Source organism: Furipterus horrens, unplaced genomic scaffold (genome assembly GCF_987537825.1).
Source record: "Furipterus horrens unplaced genomic scaffold, mFurHor1.1.pri manual_scaffold_3, whole genome shotgun sequence".
NCBI classification, from domain to species: Eukaryota; Metazoa; Chordata; class Mammalia; order Chiroptera; family Furipteridae; genus Furipterus; species Furipterus horrens.
Window position 1 is genome coordinate 68486338 of NW_028327173.1, and position 20433 is coordinate 68506770.

General features: G+C 39.1%; 1 protein-coding gene across 3 annotated transcripts in view; it reads left to right on the plus strand.

The window, feature by feature from the left end:
• The first annotated feature begins 6534 nt into the window (after positions 1–6534).
• ZNF326 (zinc finger protein 326) overlaps positions 6535–20433 on the plus strand; it is a 51249-nt gene continuing 37350 nt past the window's right edge. Inside the window, exons 1-2 of one of the 3 annotated variants that reach the window (XM_090269713.1) lie at positions 6537–6810; positions 9077–9124. In XM_090269713.1, coding sequence (XP_090125839.1) covers positions 6795–6810; positions 9077–9124 — 64 coding nt within the window. In that variant the 5' untranslated portion in view covers positions 6537–6794. Of the gene's footprint in view, positions 6811–9076; positions 9125–20433 lie in introns of all 3 variants that reach the window. The other 2 variants (XM_090269715.1, XM_090269714.1) reach the window with 2 other exon arrangements.

Sequence of the window (20433 nt, forward strand, 5' to 3'; positions counted from 1 at the left end):
CCCTTAGTTCATGTCCATGGATCATGCATGTAAGTTCTTTGACTTCACCCTTTCCTATATTATTCTTAACATATCCCTGTCTATTTTGTACCTACCAATTATGCTTCTTAATTTCTGCACCATTGCCCCCTTTCTTATCCTTTCTCCTCCCAGCTGATAACCCTCCTAAAAATCCCCATACCTACGATATTTTTCTTGTTCTGGTTGCTTGCTTAGTTTATTTGTTTTTTATAATTCAGTTGTTGACAGTTGTGAATTTATTGCCTTTTAAATGATCATAGTATTGATCTTTTTCTTAAATAAGTCCCTTTAACAGTTCATGTAATAATGGCTTGGTGATGATGAACTCTTTTAGCTTTACCTTGTCTGGGAAGCACTTTATCTGTCCTTCCATTCTAAACAATAGCCTTACAGAATAGAGTAATCCTGGTTGTAGCTCCTTGCTTTTCATTACTTTGAATACTTCTTGTTAGTCCTTTCTTGACTGCAAAGTTTCTTTTGAGAAATCAGCTGATTGTTTTATAGGAACCCCTTTGTAGATAAGTCTATTCTTTTCTCTTGCTGCTTTTAAGATTCTCTCTTTAATTATGATGTGTCTTGGTGTGATCCTCTTTGGGTCTAGCTTGTTTGGGACTCTCTGTGCTTCCTGGACTTGTATGTCTATTTCCTTCACCCAATTAGGGAAGTTCCCTTTCATTATTTTTTTCACATAAGTTTTCAACTTCTTGCTCTTCCTCTTCTTCTGGCACACCTATGATTTTGGATATTGGTATATTTAAAGTGTCCCAGAGGTTCCTAAGCCTCTCCCCACTTTTTTCAATTCTTGTTTCTTCATTCTGTACTGGTTGACTGTTTATTTCTTCCTTATGTTCTAAATGATTGATTTGAATCCTGGTTTCCTTCCCTTCACCATTGGTTTTGTGTGAATTTTTCTTCATTTCACTTAGCATAGCTTTATTTCTCCCCTTGCATGTTTACCATACTCAAGCATATCTGTCAAGCCTGTGAGCATCTTTATCACTATTATTTTGAACTCTGTATCTGTTAGATTGGCTATCTCCTCGTCGCTTAGTTCTCCCACTGGAACCTTGATCTGTTCCCTCTTTTGGGCCATACTTCTCTGTCTCCTCATCTTGACAGCCTCCTGTGTTTGCCTTTGTTTCTTAGGTAGAGCTGTTGCACCTGTTTCGTTGTAAGGGGTGGAGCCTCAGGTATTCGTCAGTGAGGAGCATCTTGTTTCACCATGTTGTGATGCTGTATATGTGTGTGTGTGTGGGGAGGGGAGTCAGAGAGGGAACAATGCTGCTTACTCAGCACTCACCCCTTTTCTAGGAACTTCATGCACTTCCTGTATGGGACTGGAGCACCTATAGATGTTGCCCTGGTTGTGGATCTTCTAGGATGTGCTAGGACTGTGGGGGCCCTCTAAATAAACAGATTCTGCTGAGAGACTTGTAGTTTCTTCTGTTGTTCCAACCCACATTAGTTTTCACAGTCAGAAGAAATGAGGCTTTATTCTCCCTGGCACTGGAACCAGGAGCTGTGTGGTTTTGTCTGATTCTGGGATCGCTCCCCAGGTGTCCTTCCTATCTTTTATGTGTGACTGCTCTTTTTGCTGGTAGGCCACAGCCACTGCCTTGCTGCTACCGTTGCTCCCACTGCCACACCGTGTTTTCTCTGCCCTGGCTCCGCCCCTCCTATCTGGATAAGTATTACTTCTTTATATCTTTGTTTGTTGGACTTCCATGCAGTTTGATTTTCTGGTAGTTCTGGTTGTTTTTAGTTTTCAGGTTGATGTAATCCTTTATATGGTTGTGGAAGGAGATGAAGCATGTCTACCTACACCTCCATCTTGGCTGGAAGTTAAATGGCTTTTCTTTTAACCTGAGACCCTGAAGGTTGGTGCTATACACCAAAAATAAAAGCATCACTATATAGTATTTATCATGCATATGGAACCAGCAATTACTGATTGTGTGGCCTTGGATGAGTAACTTAACTTTCTTTTTAATTTTTCTCATTTGGAAAAACATGCAATGTCCCTTTTTATATAAGAATTAGTAATGAGGCATGTGATGTGTGTACCAAAATCTCTGGCATACAATAGCTGCTCAGTAGAGCACTGTAGGCACTTCAGAATGATAGCAATACAAATTGGCCTCCGGAGCCAGGCTACCTGGGTTTTCATCTTGGCTCTACTCTTTTGTTATCTATCTGTACGACCTTGGGCATGTAACTTTATCTCTCTGGATTTCAGTTTCTTTATCATTCAAGTGGGGATGATAGCAATACCTATGTCATTGGTTTATTGGGCAGAAAAAATGAGTTAACACATATAAAGAGCTTTTGGACATTTATTAACATATAGGACTTAATAAAGGTTAGTTATTTAAATTGCCACTCCTTTAAGCTTTTTAAGACACCTGCATTCTTTTCAAGTTGTATGTTAAAACCAGAGAGAGGTATCCTTCCATCTGTATAAAACACATCCATTAGTGCTGTCACACCAGCTGTTTTCAGCAGATTTCCATTGCTGTGGCTCTGTAACCAGTTCTCCTTTGATAAGCCCTAAGAGCCTGCAGTAGGAATTACTTTGTTTATGTTCATTTTGCCTACTTTGCTATAAATTGGTAATTCTTCGTCCTTAACTTCCCTCTCTACGTATTTATGAATTCCCTAAAGAACATGGCGAGGAAGAATTATTTGGAGCAGATTGGGAAAGCACTGTGAAATTAGAACTCCTCTTTGTAACCCCACTGTCACTTATCTACAAAATCATTGTAAGATGTGGTTTTCTGCAGATGAAGCTCTGGTTACCCAATTTCAGTCTCACTAAATCTTTTCTTCATTGGCGATTTGGCTAATGCTCTTCCCTCTTAGTCAAAATATGCAACATACAGGCCACATGAAGGGGTACAAGAAGGATCTCCACATTCAAAAAGTACAAACAAGGAACTAGACACAAATATAATTAACTAACTCACTAATTATAACAAGAATCCAACTGTGATAACATGGGAAGGGATTCTGACTAAGAGCTTAGGGGGAGGTTTAAAAAGAGGCAACATTGACTATAAACCCCAAAGAATGACCGAGGAAGAGAGGAAACACAATGGAAGTAGAGAGAACAAGATGAGTGAAGGTTAGAAATGTGAAATTACATGGCTTGTTCAGTGAACAGCAGCAGATGGCCCTGTGCAGCAGTGGCAGAAGATTGTAGGCTGAGGGTTAGGAGATGAGGAAAAAGGTCTCTGGGTCCTCAGAGATTTCACTCATTGAGATCTTCTCAGGTTCTCGGCAAAGGGATGGTGGGACTTTTCTGACAGTTTTTCAGAGTCAGGTGCTAAGTGTAACCTTAATTCCTCCTCCTCCCTTCAGTTTTCTCTTGGCCTCAACCCATACATCCTTTTTTACCTCTGCACTTTAAAATTCCTATTCTCTTCTTTCTTCCAAAAGACTTCCTGGTCTGGCATTTACTAACCTGTTACCTATTACAAAATATATAGAAGACAAAATGGCATAAGAATTTGTACAAAACATTGGCCCCTCAGGGTAAAAATCTGAGCCTAACAATGTGAGAACAGGCCGGGTAACCTGGCTAGACACAGGGCAACGGTGGGGAAATAGGTAAGAAATAACAATAAAGTAAGAAAACCATGTTTGGTATATAGTTGGTGCTTAATCAATAATTTTTCAATAAATGAACTAGGGGACAGCTTGACGAGCTCAGGTATTGCAAGGTGTCTCTCAGGCCTGGCTACTTGCCACTGTAAAAAAAAAAAAAAAAAAAAAAAAAAAAACAGAAAGGAAGGGGAGAAGTGACCTGTATGTTCTGGCTCTCTGAGCATTTGTGCAAAATCCAGGTTTCTTCTGGAGTTAGCAGTTCTTCGGTAGTTTTCTCTTAAAGGAAAAGGTGTGTGTGTGTGTGTGTGTGTGTGTGCATGCTCACAAGTGCACCTGTGACACACAAATACAGATTGACCTAATGTTTATTCTCTTCCAGTCAAGCCTAAACTAAAAGATCTCAGGTTACAAATTCATTCCTTTGCCAGAAGGTAAATTGGGGGAGGGGCGGATAACAAGAAAAAAAGTTAAAAATGTCAGGAAGAACACAGTTTTACTTGGTAAACATATGCACTTGGCACGTAGGATAAAAAGAATTGGTTCTAACCTCAAAGAGCTTTTAGAGTGGAGAGATATAAAGCCAAACAGAGTATTTAATGCAGGGGAGACAGTGTTATAACAGAGGTTAGCCCAGAAAACTTGGAGGAGGGGCTTTAAATAGAGCTCAGGGCCTTGCTATTCCAAGTATGCTTTGGCCACTAGTGGCAGCGTCTCCTGGAAACTTGTGACAAACACAGACTCTCTGGCTCCAGCCCAGACTTCCTGAATGTGATTCTGAGTTTTAATGAGACCCCTGGCTGAATCATATGCACATTAATATTTGAGAAATACTGGCCTAGGTGGCAAGGATGGGATCTGGAAATATTTCTTAGAGGAAGTAAATCCTGAGTTGTGTTTTGAAGATGAGTACAGTTAACCACTTAGTGTTCCAAGCAGAGGGAACAACATAAGCAAAAGTTCAGTGATGTGAAAAAGCATAGGGGTGTTTGGGGAACTGCAAGTAGCTTAAATTGCTGATCAAAAGGGAAAGTATGGGAGAGAGGAGGAGGAACAGATGTAGAAAGATGGCAGGTCAGGCAGTGGCCATCTAAGTTAAGGAGCTTTGCCTCAACCTAATCTATGACAGAGACCAACGAGTACATGTTCAGATTTGCATTTAGATCATTGCAGCCCTGAGGAGCCTGAGAATGTCAAGGTCCAAAAGACAGAGAGATTACTTAGGCAGCTACAGCAATAGTTCTGGAGCGAAATGTGAGTCTAACTCAAGTAGTGGCAGTGCGGATGGAGAGGAGTGGGCAAATTTAAGAAATTTTATGAGGTGATAAGAAAACGAAAGGCTTCAGTGTGGACTGAATGTGGAAGGGTCTTGCAAGACTGAGTCTTGACTGGATAAGTTGCAGTCTTCTGGCTGGGATTAGTGGGTGTTTGCTCATGTCACCACTAACAGATGAAAGTGCAAAGGAAGATGAGCAGGTCTGAGGAGGGAAATTACGAGCTCAGTTTTCAATATGTTCAGCTTACGTGAATAGAAAACAAGTATAAGAGAAAACAAGAAAAGGGTGGGGAAATTAGTCAATCAGTGTGCAGAAGGAAAGTGTTGAAAAAATAATAATCTGCCCATATTTGGGACTACAGCAACGCACATGGTAGTCTTCTGTGAGCTTTCTCTACAGTCCTATTTCCAGAGGCTGCCTTCTGAGAATTTGGTCCCAGCAGCTATTTGGGCACCTAAGAAAATCAAATGGTTTGATTCATGGTTTCTTATCCTGTGATCAATTCAATGCTCTAAGCAGTGATGGGGTTGGGGTGGAGGAGTGTGTGTAAAAACTGGAATTCAAGCTGCTTACATCCGGAGAACCAAACGGCTATGTTTTCCATATTGCCCTATTGATGGGGGACTGAAATGTTGGAAAATTTTAGTTTCAGGTAACAGCAACTAGCTTAGTAATTAATGTAAGTAAACAGCTATTGTTTCAGGAACTGGAGGTATGACCCCCCCCCCCCCCCCCACTTCAGGTAACCATAAGCAGTTCCACCTTTGTGTCTCTGGAGGACTACAAGCAATCAAGACGCTATCTGAGCCTTTGTACTCCAGGGTGACCACCACCCAGGACACAGAAGAAAGAATGCAGCAGCTTTTATCTGATTAACTTTTTCCCTGAATTCCAAACGCCTTACCTACACTTTTCTTCTTCTAAAAAGGGCCTGTTTATAATGGAATTTAAGACAGTCTGTTAGGGTACAAACCCACTGTCCTCTCAGATCACCAACCATCTGAATAAAGCGTCCATAAAGATTTAATCCCTGTTTCTGCTTATTGGGTCTGGTAGGTGACAGTCAGCACGGGCACCCACTTTTCTGGTTTCACTATGGGTGAGTAAATTTGCCACTGACCCTAACACTATTTCCAAAGAGTCAATAAAACAATGCCAATATTTGTATGTGTTTGCATGTAGTTGTCCTTCAAGTTCTGGACTACTGCCACAAATATTCTCTATGAACTTTTACACTTTTATTTTGCACCTGAAAATCCCGAACTTGATAGTAGCCTATCTCGAATAATTTTCATAATTGTTTCCAATTTAGCAACTGTTCTCTGCATACAGAGTTCTCTAAAAAAAAAAAGTCTTGGACTTCTGAGTCTTCAGGGCAGAAACTCCAAGTAATTTAACATTTTCTAATCAGCCAATAAAAAGCAAAAGGTCGGCACGTGGTTTATCAGTTTGGGCAGGAGGAAGGTATTCCAACCAGATCCTTTCGTTCTTGCCAGGATCAAACATGGCGGACCGCAGCCTTACCTTCCAGAACACGTAGCTCGCTTTCCCGCAAACCCAGTCTTGCTTTGGCGCTCCTGTTTTTTTTTACCTACATTCCTCCTTGCGACTCCGAGAGGGTCAGCACCTGGGAGCCTGACAGCGGACCGGCTTCCCGCCCCCACTCGAGGTTCCGCCCACTATTCCGCATCAACCAATCGTAGGCCTCGCTACAGCGACTGGCAGCGCCGGCCGCCCCCCCGCCCCCCACCTCGCTGTGGCCTGCGGCTCCCGGGCCAGTAGCGTCGCTCTCGGTCGCGCGGACTGGTAGTGTGCAAACGCGGGTCAGTGACGCTCGCTGCCGGCCGCCACTCAAACCAGCGCTGCCGCTGAGACCGTCGGCCCGGAGCCTCCGCCATGGACTTCGAGGAAGGTAAGCGCCGCTCCTGGCTGGTGGCCACGGTGGTCAGGAGGCGGGTGGCCTGCGCTGGGGGTCTGTTTACCGTCTCAAGATGGCCGTGTGGGCTTTGTTCTGCGGGCCCGGAGGCCGCCCGCCCGCCCGCTAGCCCCGGGCCCAGTGCCGAGATTCGGCCGGTGTGGGCACCGCGCACCCCGATCCCATCCGCGCCGCCGGCGCCCGCTGTCCTTTGGGACCTGGGAGTTCCGTGCCGGCCTGGGCAGGGAAGGACGCGCCCTGAGCGCGACAGCCGCCGGACTCGGGCCCCAGTGCGTGGAAATTGCTCTGACGCCTCCAACTTCCCGGTCTCGGGCAAAGGGGCAAGTAGGGCCTCCCTTACCTCGGCTCGCATTCGCCCCACAGGGCAGTGATCCATACCGTTCATTTAGTAAATCCTGAACCCCAGGTACAATTTTCAGAGGCTTGTACACAGTGATAGTTCTGGTTGTCTTAGTTTAAGATGAGTTTAAAGGGCGTCTCCAAGTGATAAGTAGATATCTACATACATAGATTAGAAAGTAAGATATTTTTGGTGAGCAAACTAGGATATTCACTCACCGCAATTACCTAGTTGTTCATCCCGAGTTTGAAATACCTTTGAACTAAAGTGTTTTTCTCTGGGTTGTGTATGGATGGGACTAAAGTTAGAATTCTGGCACAACATCACGTGCCCTTCAGATTCAGACCTGTCCCACAGCCGGCTGGGTTGGACTTACTGCTTAAAAGAACTGTATTTTAGCAATACCTTTCAGTTGTCCTTCACACCAGTTCTTTAAACGATTTTCACACACTCACGAAGTTAAATAATTTGGTCCTCTCCTTGTCTTTGAATCTTGCCCAACTTTGATAGGAATTGGTGTCAAGATAAAATGAGTGTATAATGACATTGTTAGGGAGACGTGAAAGGGGGCTTGGATGATTAAACTGGATTTAATCCTGAGTAATCAGGCATTTCTAAGTAAAACGAGTTCACTAAGAATTAGTTGTAAGCCTCTAACCCAACCAAAAAAAAAATCTCTAACATGCTAAAGGTCCTTGATTTCATGCCACAGAGAGTTCTGCCAAATCCAAGTGTATAAAAATGGACTGGTATAACCCTTTGGGGGATACTTTTAAGTTACTTTGTAATAGAAAGGTCAGCTATTAAGTAGCACACACTGGTATTTTTGTTTTAGTTGATCTTTGACTCATTTTGATATAGATACTTTAAAACTATGTATGAATGCTTGAAGTGCCAGTGTTGGGAATTAAATTTAAAAGTGTATTGTGTTTTCACATCAGAGCTTGATAACGGCCAACACCCAAGGTACAGCAGAAGATATTAAGATCTGGGGGGTGGGGGATTGGGGAGCAACGAGAGTAGTCCCCTCCCCACATAAGGGAATCCATTTTCTGTAGAGAATTGAAAAACAATAATAAAACAGTATATTTACTTTTTATTAACATTGTGTACCTACAGTTCTAAACAGTGTAAATTATAAAATACTCCCCCCTGTCATGCCCCCTCCTCACCCCAACAGTATATTTTGGGGGATAGGATTTACTAACAATATAACTGAATCTAATCCTGTGTAGTGTACCTGGATTTTGTGTCCAGATGACCATTGTATTTAATTCCTTCGTTTCAGTATTTATTAAAGTTAACTAAAAGTAAAGTTAACTAAAAGGATTTAGCAATTGCTAAATTAGTTTTGACAGGGAAATTGCTAATATGTTTTTGGGTTATGCCACATCCTGGATAGATATAGCGCGCCCGCACACACACACACACACACATACATGTATGCATATGTATTTCTGAAAGCTTTAGAGAGTAAATTAAGTGATAGAAGAAATATTAACTTAGAAAAAATTATATATTGCATGAAATAAATTCTCAGATGTCCTTGTATTTGCATTATTTAATACATAATTTAATGTATTTGCTTTCCTTTTTGTTACTCTGTATAAATCAGTACTGGATCCTCTCTTTTGGCTGTTTTTATATATTGTGTTTTAAACTAATTTTTGCATTACTGTAATTTGGATGACAAATCTGCCATTTGGAGAGATAGTGAAGAGAAAGAGATACACATATTTTCCCATAAGAAATATTCCTAATTATTTATATCCCATTTTTACAGATAATTAATTGAGTCACTGACATTTTTAAAAAATTGCGTTTCTTATAAATAGATGGGTATATGATTTCAGATTTTTGCTAATATTGCACTAATTCCTTTCTGTTAATATGTTTTCATAGATTGTTACACTCACTCTGCTTGCAGGAATACTTATCAGGGTTTTAATGGTGAGTATACTTTTTTCATTAGCTCTTGAATATGTTAAGGGATACATTTCAATTTTTCTCTTTATACACATAAAGTACTGAGTAAAATGCCAGTTCTACCTTGTTTTAGTCAGTGTTCTTTTTTCTCTTGTTGTATAACTTCTTAGGATTAATGTATGCTGTATTTAGTACTTGAATTAGGAAATTTGGGATTAGAGAAAGTTAAGGTGGGTCATATTAGCTAGACTCTTCGTTTTATTTGAATTGTGATTCCTTTAATTTATTCCAAAGGCCCTGACTGCATTCTGAGTGATGAGTTACAAGAAACTGGCTGACATGTTTTTGTTGAATTAGAGGCTTTGGTTGTGAGTAATGTAGATTAAAAGGATTATTGGCTTGGCTCTATATTGCTTCTGTTTTAATGTATATTGACCTTTTTTTTGAGGTCATTTTCTTTAATGTGCTAGTATTTAAAGAGGTGCCTAGAGGAGCACATGAGAAAGCCTGATTATTTATTAAATAGGCATGATGTAGGAGTTGTGACTACAGAGTTAAAATAATGAGAGGTATGTAGAATACAATTGGGTATCGTTTTGATAGTTACTAAAGTTAAGGCTTTTCCAGGCAGCATGATTTTACAAAAAAGAACATGTAACAAATCAAAGATATTTTAAAAAGCATTACATGAAGGACCCTAAGGAGTGGAATTAAAATTCTGATTGCCAGAGAAATACAAAATTCAGTTGTTGTACAGAATATAATATATTCATAATATAAAACTGAAGCAAATGTACTACTAAATAAAGAAGACTATAATTTTATGGGAATAATTACCACCCCGTTGATTTCTGTTTATCATTTCTAAGAATTTAGAAAAAGTTTGGGTTTGATGTGGGAAAAAAGTCCCAATATATAGGAAGTGTTCAATATACAGGGTGTGCGAAGTAGGTTTTCAGTTGTGAGTACATGAAGCACAGGGTTTATTCTTGTATTATTATTTATTAATTATTGTATTAGTTTCCATATGAACAACTATAAACCTACTTTTGCCCCACCCAGTATATTGAGTGCTGAAAAATATATTATTGAACAGAAGAGTGACATAATAAAGTTACAAAGGAAGTCTTAATTTGCATCCATATATAGGTTAGATTAGAAATTAGAAAATTATTTAGAAAGCCATTTCATAAATTTAGGTATAATGATTTTAAGACCCTGAACTTGGGAGGTGAAAACAGTAATTTAAAAAATATTAAGACATTTCTAGAGAAAATTAGCAGAACTTGTAGGCTGACTAGTAGTGAGTAGGAAATTGAGAGATGAATAAAATGAATCCCAAGATTTTAAACTGAAGTGAGTAGGGCTAGTGATTTTACTAAAGAAAATGATTTGAAAAGATAGAAGGTAGGATTTACTAGAGAGTTGGGTTTAATATCTAAATATAGGACTTTGAAATGCAGGGCCAGAAATTTATTTTCTTAAAATACAGTGTTATAAAAAGAGCTTCAGAAATTTCTATCACTAATATTAGTCCTTTTATTTTTTCTTTAAATTTTGGCTCCAACAGTGGTTCTCACCTGAGAGCAATTGTTAGACTCTCCTGGGAAGCTCTTTTAAACTATATCTGTTTAGGTCATACTCTAGTCCCCTTGAATCTTCATTATAGGGCAAGTGGTCCCCAGCTGTGTATGTTATAAAAAAGTACTCTGAATGATTTGGAATGCATCTCTGGTTAAAGACCACTGCTTGACAACACTTGGAAGTCTGGACTATCTATATTTTATAAATGAGGAACTTAATTTCAGGGATATAATTTGATTTCAGCAAATATTTTTTTGAGCGACAGCTGTAAATCAGATATTATTCTAGGAGTGGGCAATATAGTAGTGAACAAAATGGACAAATATTTTTGCCATTGTGGAGCTTACAGTCTAGTAGGATGAAATGGTCAGTAAACATGGGAGAGAAGTAACATGTAAGATGGTAATTGCTAGGGAGAAAAATAATGCTGGGAAGAATGATGACGACGACGATGATTTTGTGTGTGTGTGTGTGTGTGTGTGTGTGATAGAGAGAGAGAGAGAGGAAGGAAGAATTTTAGAGAAGCTGGTGAAGGAGTCACTGAGAAGGTGACATTTGAGCATAGATTTCAGGGAGGTGAAGATACAAGTCGTGAGGCCATCTAGAGGAAGAATGCTGCAGGCTTTGGGAAATAAAAGATAACTAGTTACCAAGTGAAGCTAACAGTACACTTCATCGTTCACATTGTATTTTCAAGTGACTGAAATGAACAAGATATTGGAAAACATGTCAAGATACAAATTTTCTTTATACCATTTCTTTGAAGAAAGTTGTATTTCCTGTGTCTCCATGTTTTCTTCTTGCTTCATTTAAAAATACATGTTTTATTGATTATGCTATTACAGTTGCCCAGTTTCCTCCCCCTCCGCCTGGTGCCCCCATTCCCTCCAGCAATCCCCTCTTAGTTCATGTCCGTGGATCGTGTGTATAAATTCTTGGCTTCTCTATTTGCTATACTGTTCTTAACTTCCCCCTGTCTATTTTGTTCCTACCAATTCTGGTTTTTAATCCCTGAACTTTTTCCCCTTTTTTCCCTTTCCCCCTCCCAGCTGATAACACTCCAGATGGTTTCCATACCTATGATTCTGCTCCTGTTCTGGTTGTTTGCTCAATTTGTTTTTTAGATTCAGTTGTTGATGGTTTGAATTTGTTGCCCTTTTATTTTTTATTTTTTAAAATTATTTTATTTATTTGTTAATTTTTTTAGAGATAGGGGAAAGGAGAAAGAGAGGGAGAGTAACGTCACTGTGTGGTTGCCTCTCACTTGCGCCCCCAACTGGGGACCTGATGTGCGTGCAACCTAGTCATTTGCCCTGACTGGGAATTGAACCAGCAACACTTGGCTCACAGGCAGATGCTCAATCCACTGAGCCACAGCAGCCAGGGTTTTGAATTTGTTGCCCTTTTAATGTTCATAGTTTTGATCTTCTTTTTCTTAAATAAGTCCCTTTAACATTTCATACAATAATGGCTTGGTGATGATGAACCTTCTTTTTCTTAAATAATTCTCTTAACATTTCATACAATAATGGATTGGTGATGATGAACCTTCTTTTTCTTAAATAATTCTCTTAACATTTCATACAATAATGGCTTGGTGATGATGAACTCCTTTAGTTTTACCTTATCTGGGAAGTACTTTACCTGCCCTTCCATTCTAAATGATAGCTTTGCTGGATAGAGTAATCTAGGTTGTAGGTCCTTTCTTTTCATCACTGAATACTTCTTGCCAGTCCCATCTTGCCTGCAAAGTATCTTTTGAGAAATCAGCTGACATTCTTATGGGAATTCCTTTGCGGGTATCTCTTCTCTTGCTGCTTTTAAGATTCTCTATCTTGAACCTTTGGCATTTTAATTATGATGTGTCTTGGCAAGGTCCTCTCTCTGTCCATCTTGTTTGGGACTCTCTGTGCTTCCTGGACTTGTGTTGTGTCTATTTCCTTCACCAAATTAGGGAAGATTTCTTTCATTATCTTTTCAAATAAGTTTTCAATTTCTTGTTTTCCCTTTTCTCCTGGCATCCCTATCATTTGGATGTTGGTACATTTAGAGATGTTCCAGAGGCACCTTATACTGTCCTCATATTTTTTACTTTTTTTTTCTTGCTGTTCTGATTGAATGCTTATTTCTCCTTTATGTTCCAAATCATTGATTTGAATCCTGCCTTCATCCCCTCCACTGTTGGTTTTCTATAGATTTTTTAAAAAAATTTCACTTAGTGCAAACTTCACTTCTTCCGGGGTCTTTTTTTAGAGAGAGGGGAGGGAGGGAGAAAGACGGAGAGAAACATTGACATGTTGCCTCCTGCACGCCCCCAACTGGGGACCTGGCCTACAACCTAGGCATGTGTCCTAACTGGGAATCAACCAGCGACCTTTTGGTTCATAGGCTGATGCTCATTTCACTGTGCCACACCAGCCAGGGCATTCCTGGGTCTTTTTTTTTTGTTGCCATACTCAAAGAGTTCTTTGAGTGTTCTGATCACCAGTGTTTTGAACTCTGTATCTGATAGGTTGGCTATCTGTTTGTTTAGTTCTTTTTCTAGGGTTTTGTTCTTTTTTTTTTTTCCATTTGGGCCATATTTCTTTGTTTCCTGAATTTGGCAGCCTCCCCCTGTTTGTTTCTGTGTATTAGGTAGAGCTGCTTTGACTCCCTGTCTTAGTCGTGTGGCCTGTTGTTGAAAAGTCACCTGTAAATTCTGTGGGGTGAAGCCTTAGGTAATTGCAGGGTGGGGCAACCTTCTTCACCACTATGTGGCTCTTCGTTGGGGGAGGGATCAGAGAGGGGACAGTGCTGCTGCCTGGCTTCTGGAGTTTTGCCCGACACTTGCCCTGTGCAACTGGTGCCCTTCCAGCTGTTGCCCTGTTGATGAATCCCAGAAAGGGTGGATCTGCTTATGTTCTAAGTCCACGTGGATCCTTTAAGTGGAGTTTCCTAAAAATTGGGCAGTTTCTTCCCCTGCTCCAACCCCCACTGGTTTTTTACAGCTAAAAGTTATGGGGATTTATCTTACTGGCAGTGGAACCCTGGGTTGTGTGGTCTGGCCTGGGGCTGGGATTGCTCGCTCCCAAAGTATCCCTCCTGATTTTTATCTACTCCTGGAGAAGGTGGGACCACCTATTCCCTTTCCATGCCTCTGTCTCTCCTTTAAATCTTTGGTTGTTGGACTTGCATACAGCTTAGTTTTCTGATGGTTCTGGGTGTTATTTGTTTTGAGGTCTAGTTGTAATTCTTTCTGTGTTGTGCATGGAAATGAAGAGTGTTTACCTATGCCTCCATCTTGAGTGGACTTGCTTGCTTCATAATAACTCTTCTTATATCAGCAGGCCTCCCCCCACCCCCAAAAAGATAAAGGGAGGACGTTCCACATAGAGGGAAAGCAGGAACAAAGGTAGAGCTGAGTGAATTGTGTTTTAGAGAGTCATAAGAAGACTGGCTTGACTAGAGCAGATGATTTTTGCTGAGCAGCCTTCAGACAAGGTTAGAGTGGTGAGGTGTAGCCCGAAGACATTGGAAATCAAAGGTAATTTGCTTATATCTGAGAAGCGATAGAAAGGGAAGACATGAAAGAGTTGAAGGCATCAGCAGTCCAGATACAGGGGAAGCGCATCCAGGCAGAGGGAGCAGCAGGTGCAAAAATGGGTTTATGCCTGTTGCATTCAAGGAACAGCAAGGGCCTAGTATACTGGAGTAAGTGGAATGAATGGGGGGAAGAGATGAAGTTAAGAGGTGTTGTAGCAGGTCATACCGGAAGGATTTCTCAATTTCTACCTTATGACATTTTGCACTAGATGATTTTTTTCTTGTGGAGTGTCTTGTGCCTTGTAGAATGTACTTAGCAGCATCCTTGGGCTCTATGCACTAGATGCAAGTAGCACTCATCCTTTAGTTATGACAACCAGAAATGTTCTCACATATAGCTACATATTCCCTAGGGACAAAATTGCTCCTGGTTAAGAACCATGGCTATAGGGCCGTGTAGATTTTTTAAGCTTTGGCTTTACTTGGAGTAAAATGGGAAAACGTTAGAAAAACCCATTGAACATGTTTAACTGACATTTTATCAGAATTATTTTGGCTGTTTTCTTTAGAATAACAGAAAGGGAGCAAATGTGGAAGTAGGAAAATCAGTTAGGAGGTTGTTGCAATGTAGGTGAGTGATGCTGGTGGCCTGCACCAGGGTTCTAGTAGTATGGAGGTGGTAAAAAGTGGTCCCATTCAAGACTGAGTATCACACAACTCATTAGTTGTTTTCATCATGAGTCAGTTGATTTTTCTTACTATTCCACAACTCCTTCCTTGTGATTTAATTTTAAATGAGTTTTAGCATTTTTTGAGCTTATTTATTAAGATAGAATGATGAAAGTGATAAAACAGGTTTGATATAAAATATTAGGTCACTTTTATTTTTGAGTCAGTTACTTTCTCATTGACTATTAATATTAAAGATATGTTATATTCTTAGTTTTATTTTGAAGTTATTTTTAAGTTCATTTGAACTGCCTGCAAGAATATTGTTTATGTATAAACAGACTACTCATATATTCCTGTAATCATACTGATTATGTACAATATAAAGATATTGCCTCTTTTCCTTTTTAATTAACTGAATAGTAACAGTACTGTAAACAATAAACCAGAGTTATTGTCATATAAAAGTAGCTCTGTTTAAGTTTTGGATACTCCACTGTACCTGGCAAAAAGTGAGTTTTCAATAAATACGGAGAATATTATGTCAAGCAAAATAAGTCAGAGAAAGCTAAGAACCATATAATTTCACTCGTGTTATAAAACTGAAACTCATAGATACAGACAACAGTATGGTGGTTACGAGAGGGAAAGGGGTGGTGGTGAGGGGCACAAAAGGGGCCTAATATGTGATGATGGAAGGTGGTTTGACTTTGGGTGGTGGGCACATAGTGCATATATATAGATCATGTATCATAGAAGTTATCACTTGAAACCTATTTGATCCTATTAACCAGTGTCACCCTAAAAATTTTAATAATAAAAAAAGGATGATGACAAAAAGTTAGTGAAAAACAGGCTTCTTGCCAAAAACTTTTTTGGTCAATTTTTTTTAACTTAGCTCAAAAAGAAACAAGAGCAGTGACTACAGAGAACTTATCACATGAGATACCTATGCTCTTTATAAACACCACATTCTCTCTGTGATCCAGTGAGATAGCTACTATTATATCCATTTCACAGATGAAGAAACTGGGAAGATCAATCACTTACCAAGGTTACTCAGCCAGTAAATATGGCGACTGGGTTTGAACCCAGACGGGCTCCAAATGTTAGCTCTCAACTATTCTACTATTCTGCCTCCGAAGGTAACAGATGTGACCTTAATTGTGCACATTGATCCGTCAAAAATAATGACAATTAGGTGGTTTAGGCAGCTAAGGAAACTAAATTTTTAGAAAAGCTTCTTTGCCTTAAATATTTTTTATCTGTAAGCCAGCTGAATAATGGTTTATGATTCATTAGCGTGGATTCAACACTTAATGTTTAAAAAGAAGAGCTCTGTTAAGTTTTGGGTACTCCACGGTATCTGGCACAAGGTGAATGTTCAATAAATATTAGAAAATTATGACTCCTTGTGAAATAAAAACACACAGAATAAGAAAACTTAAGGCAGCCTCTGCTAACTCAAAATAGAAATTAGCAGAAATAGCAAAATAAATTTTGCTTGTGTAGTTGACTGAACCTAACTAAGATTATTTTTAATATGAGGCCTTAGAGAAAAGCCTTTTTATTTTGAAAACTTAATTTTTAATCTCAAAATTGTCCTCTTTGTGAGATGTGAGCATAAATTATACTGTATACTCAGCAACTCTTAAAGACAAATAGTTGACTATTTTATTAGTCTAGAACTATTGTCTAATAGAGTAGCCGCAAGCCATATGTGCCTCTTGAGCACTTGCAGAGTGGATAGTTTGAATTGTATTGTGCTGTAAATGTAAACTACATACCCAATTTGAAGTCATAATATTAAAAAAAAAAGTTAAGTATGCCATTAATACATTTTGTACATTGATAAACTTGTACTCTGTTATATTGAAATTCATTGGTTTATTTTGCCAGCTTAATAATGGTTCTTTTTACCATTTATGATGCTGTAATATCAGGAAATAGTTATTTGGAAAATATTGGTTTACTGAGTTATTCAGATTTTCCAAATATGTATTGACGGATTTTATTGTACTATATAGAAAAATCACTAATAGTTACCAATTTTATCAGAAAAATCTTTAAGTATTGAGAAGCTGTCAAGCTCAAGGTGGTAGATACAAGTTTTATAAAATTTTAATTTTCACTTTAGAGCTTGAATTTTATCATTGGCAATAAATGTTTTCATTTATTTTCCTTGAAGTGACAGTTTTACTTCATTCACTTTTGAGAAAATGTCTGCCAAATGACCTAATCTGAAAGCCATAGGTTTTTTTTTTTTTTTTTTTTTTTTTTAAATAAATTTACTTCTAGAGAGAAGGGAGGGGAGGGAGAAAGAGAGGGAGAGAAACATCATTCTGTGAGAGATTTGGTTGCCTCTCGCACGCCCCCAACTGGGTACCTGGCAGGCCTGTGCCCTGATGGGGAATTGAGCCAGCGACCTCTCAGTTCACAGGCTGACGCTCAGTCCACTGAGCCACACTAGCCAGGGCTGAAAGCGATAATTTTTGAGTGTCAGACCTTTGTAGTAAAAATAATATTCCTTGTTAAAAATGGCTAATTCACTTCACAAACCACTTACAGAATGGCTTTTCCTGAAGAGGACTGTGGTACTTTTATACATAGCAAAATTGCTTGATGTGTTGATTACTTCCCATTTCACTACACAGAATATCAGAAAGTAAGTATATTCAAAGGTCATGATTTAGTAAAATTAATCACTCTTTCTGCTTCATCAGAGACATTCTTTAGTGAAAGTGGCATTATTATTGTTATTTTTATAGTTGACACTATGCAGATGTCTCCATTTCTCCCACTCCTTTGCCCACCTCCATCCAGCCCCTACCCACTCCCCCTTTCCTCTGGCCATCACCACACTGTTACCTGTGTCTATGGGTCATACATATATGTTCTTTGGCTAATTGTTTCATTTTTTATCCGGTCCCCTCTCCCCCTCTCCCCTTTGATAGCTGTTACATGTATCCATGCCTTCGTTACTATTTTTTCCCCAGATTGTTTATTAGATTCCACATATAAGTGAGATTATATGGTATTCGTCATTCTCTGACTGATTTATTTCACTTAGTATAATAATCCAGGTCCATCCATGAAGCCTCAAAAGACCAGACTTCCTTCTTTATTGGGGGTGGGGGGCAAGTAGCATTCCATTCTATAAATGTACCACAGCTTTTTTATTGGAGGATGGACTGTTTCCAGATGAGAAGGCAAATAATATTTTAGTATTACTTATTAAAATAGTTTAACCTTGTGGACCCTCTGAAAGGGTCTTGGCAACTTCCAGTTTTCAACAGACTATTCCTTGAGAACTGCTGTTCAGGCATATATAAGATATTTTTAGAAGTCAGACCCTGACCATGAGATTAGTGTATATTTAAGACGAGACCACAAATAAAATATAAGGCAGAGTATAATAAGCACTGGAGCTACACACTTTGGTAGATACTCAGAAGAAAAATGATAATCAGCTAAGACAGCATCGGTAGGATTGGTATTTGAAATAGACTTTATTTTATTTTATTTTAAAATAATTTGTTTATTTTTAGAGAGAGGGGAAAGGAGAAAGAGAGGGAGAGAAACATCACTGTATGGTTGCCTCTCACTCGCACCCCCAACTGGGGGCCTGACGTGCAACCTAGTCATGTGCCCTGCCTGGGAATCGAACCAGCAACACTTAGCTTGCAGGCCGATGCTCAATCCACTGAGCCCCAGCAGCCAGGTTTGAAATGGACGTTAAAAGACCTAAAGATTTTGCCCTGTCAGGCGTGGCTCAGTGGATTGAACACTGGCCTGTGAATCAAATGGTCACTGGTTCGATTTCGAGTCAAGGCACATGCCTGGGTTGTGGACCAGTTCCCCATTTGGGGACATGTGAGAGGCAAACACACATTGATGTTTCTCTCCCTCTCTTTCTCCCTTCCTTCCCCTCGCTCTAAAAAAAAAAAGTAAAATCTTTAAAAAAAGGATTTGAAGATTTCATTAAGCAGATATTTGGAGTGGTGGAGGAGAGTGTTTCCTTCATGTAGAAGCAACAACATGAGGCTAGAGGAGTAGGTACTTATGGGACTTCGGGAAAATCATTTCATCTCTTTGCACTACATTTCTTTATAAAACAAGGAGATTGAATTTGATCATTTAGGTCATCTCCAGGGTTAAAGTTGCAAGATTGCAAATAGTATTTTTGTAAAGTTTTGCTGTTGGCATTATTATTGCTGTTAGGAAGAGGAATATTTAAATTAATGTAATTAAAATGTATTTAATGTTTCTTTATTTTTTTCTTTTTTAAAGTACATTTATAATTATGTTATTAGAATTTTCTGAATTTTCCCCTCTTTGCCCCCCTCCTCCTGGTACCCTACCTTCCTTCCAGCAATCTCCCCTTAGTTCACGTCCATGAGTTGTGTATGTAAGTTATTTGGCTTCTCCCTTTCCTATACTATTCTTAATATCCCTCTGTCTATTTTGTACCAACCTATTATGCTTTTTATTCCCTGTACCTTTTCCCCATTCTCCTCCTTCCCCTCCCAGCTGATAATCCTCCAGATGATCCCCATACCTATGATTCTGTTCCTGTTCTGGTGGTTTGCTTAGTTTTTTTTTTTTTTCTTAATTCAGTTATTGATATTTGTGAATTTTTTGCCTTTTAAATGATCATAGTATTGATCTTTTTCTTAAATAAGTCCCTTTAACATTTCATGTAATAATGGCTTGGTGATGATGAGCTCCTTTAGCTTTATTTTGTCTGGGAAGCACTTTATCTGTCCTTCCATTCTAAATGATAACTTTGCTGGATAGAGTAATCTAGGTTGTAGGTCCTTGCTTTCCATCACTTTGAATACTTGCCAGTCCCTTCTTGCCTGCAAAATATCTTAAGAAATCAGCTGACATTCTTATGGGAGTTCCTTTGTAGGTAACTCTCTGCTTTTCTCTTGCTGCTTTTAAGATTCTCTCTTTATCTTTAACCTTTGGCATTTTACTTATGATGTGTCTTGGTATGGTCCTCTCTGTGTCCATCTTGTCTGGGACTCTGTGCTTCCTGTACTTGTATGTCTATTTCCTTCACCAAATTGTGGAGGTTTTCTTTATAATTATTTTTTCAAATAATTTTAAAATTTCTGGCTCTTCCTCTTCTCCTTCTGGCACCTCTATGATTTGCATGTTGGTACGTTTAAAGTTGGCCCAGAAGTTCCTAAGCCTATCCTCATATTTAAAAATTATTTTTTCTTCCTGCTGTTCTGATTGAATGCTTTTTCCTTCCTTGTGTTCATATTGTTGATTTGATTCTTGGCTTCATCCTTTCCAGTATTGGTTCCTGGTAGATTTTTCTTTATTTCACTTAGTGTGACCTTCATTTCTTCCTTTATGTTGTTGCCATACTCAATGAGTTCTTTGAGCATCGTGATCACCAGTGTTTTGAACTCTGTATCTGATAGGTTGACTATCTCCATTTCATTTAGTTTTGTTCCTGGGGTTTGGGTTTTGTTTTGTCCTTTCATTTGGGCCATGTTTCTCTACTCCTTAATTTTGCAGCCTCACTGTGTTTGTTTCTGTATATT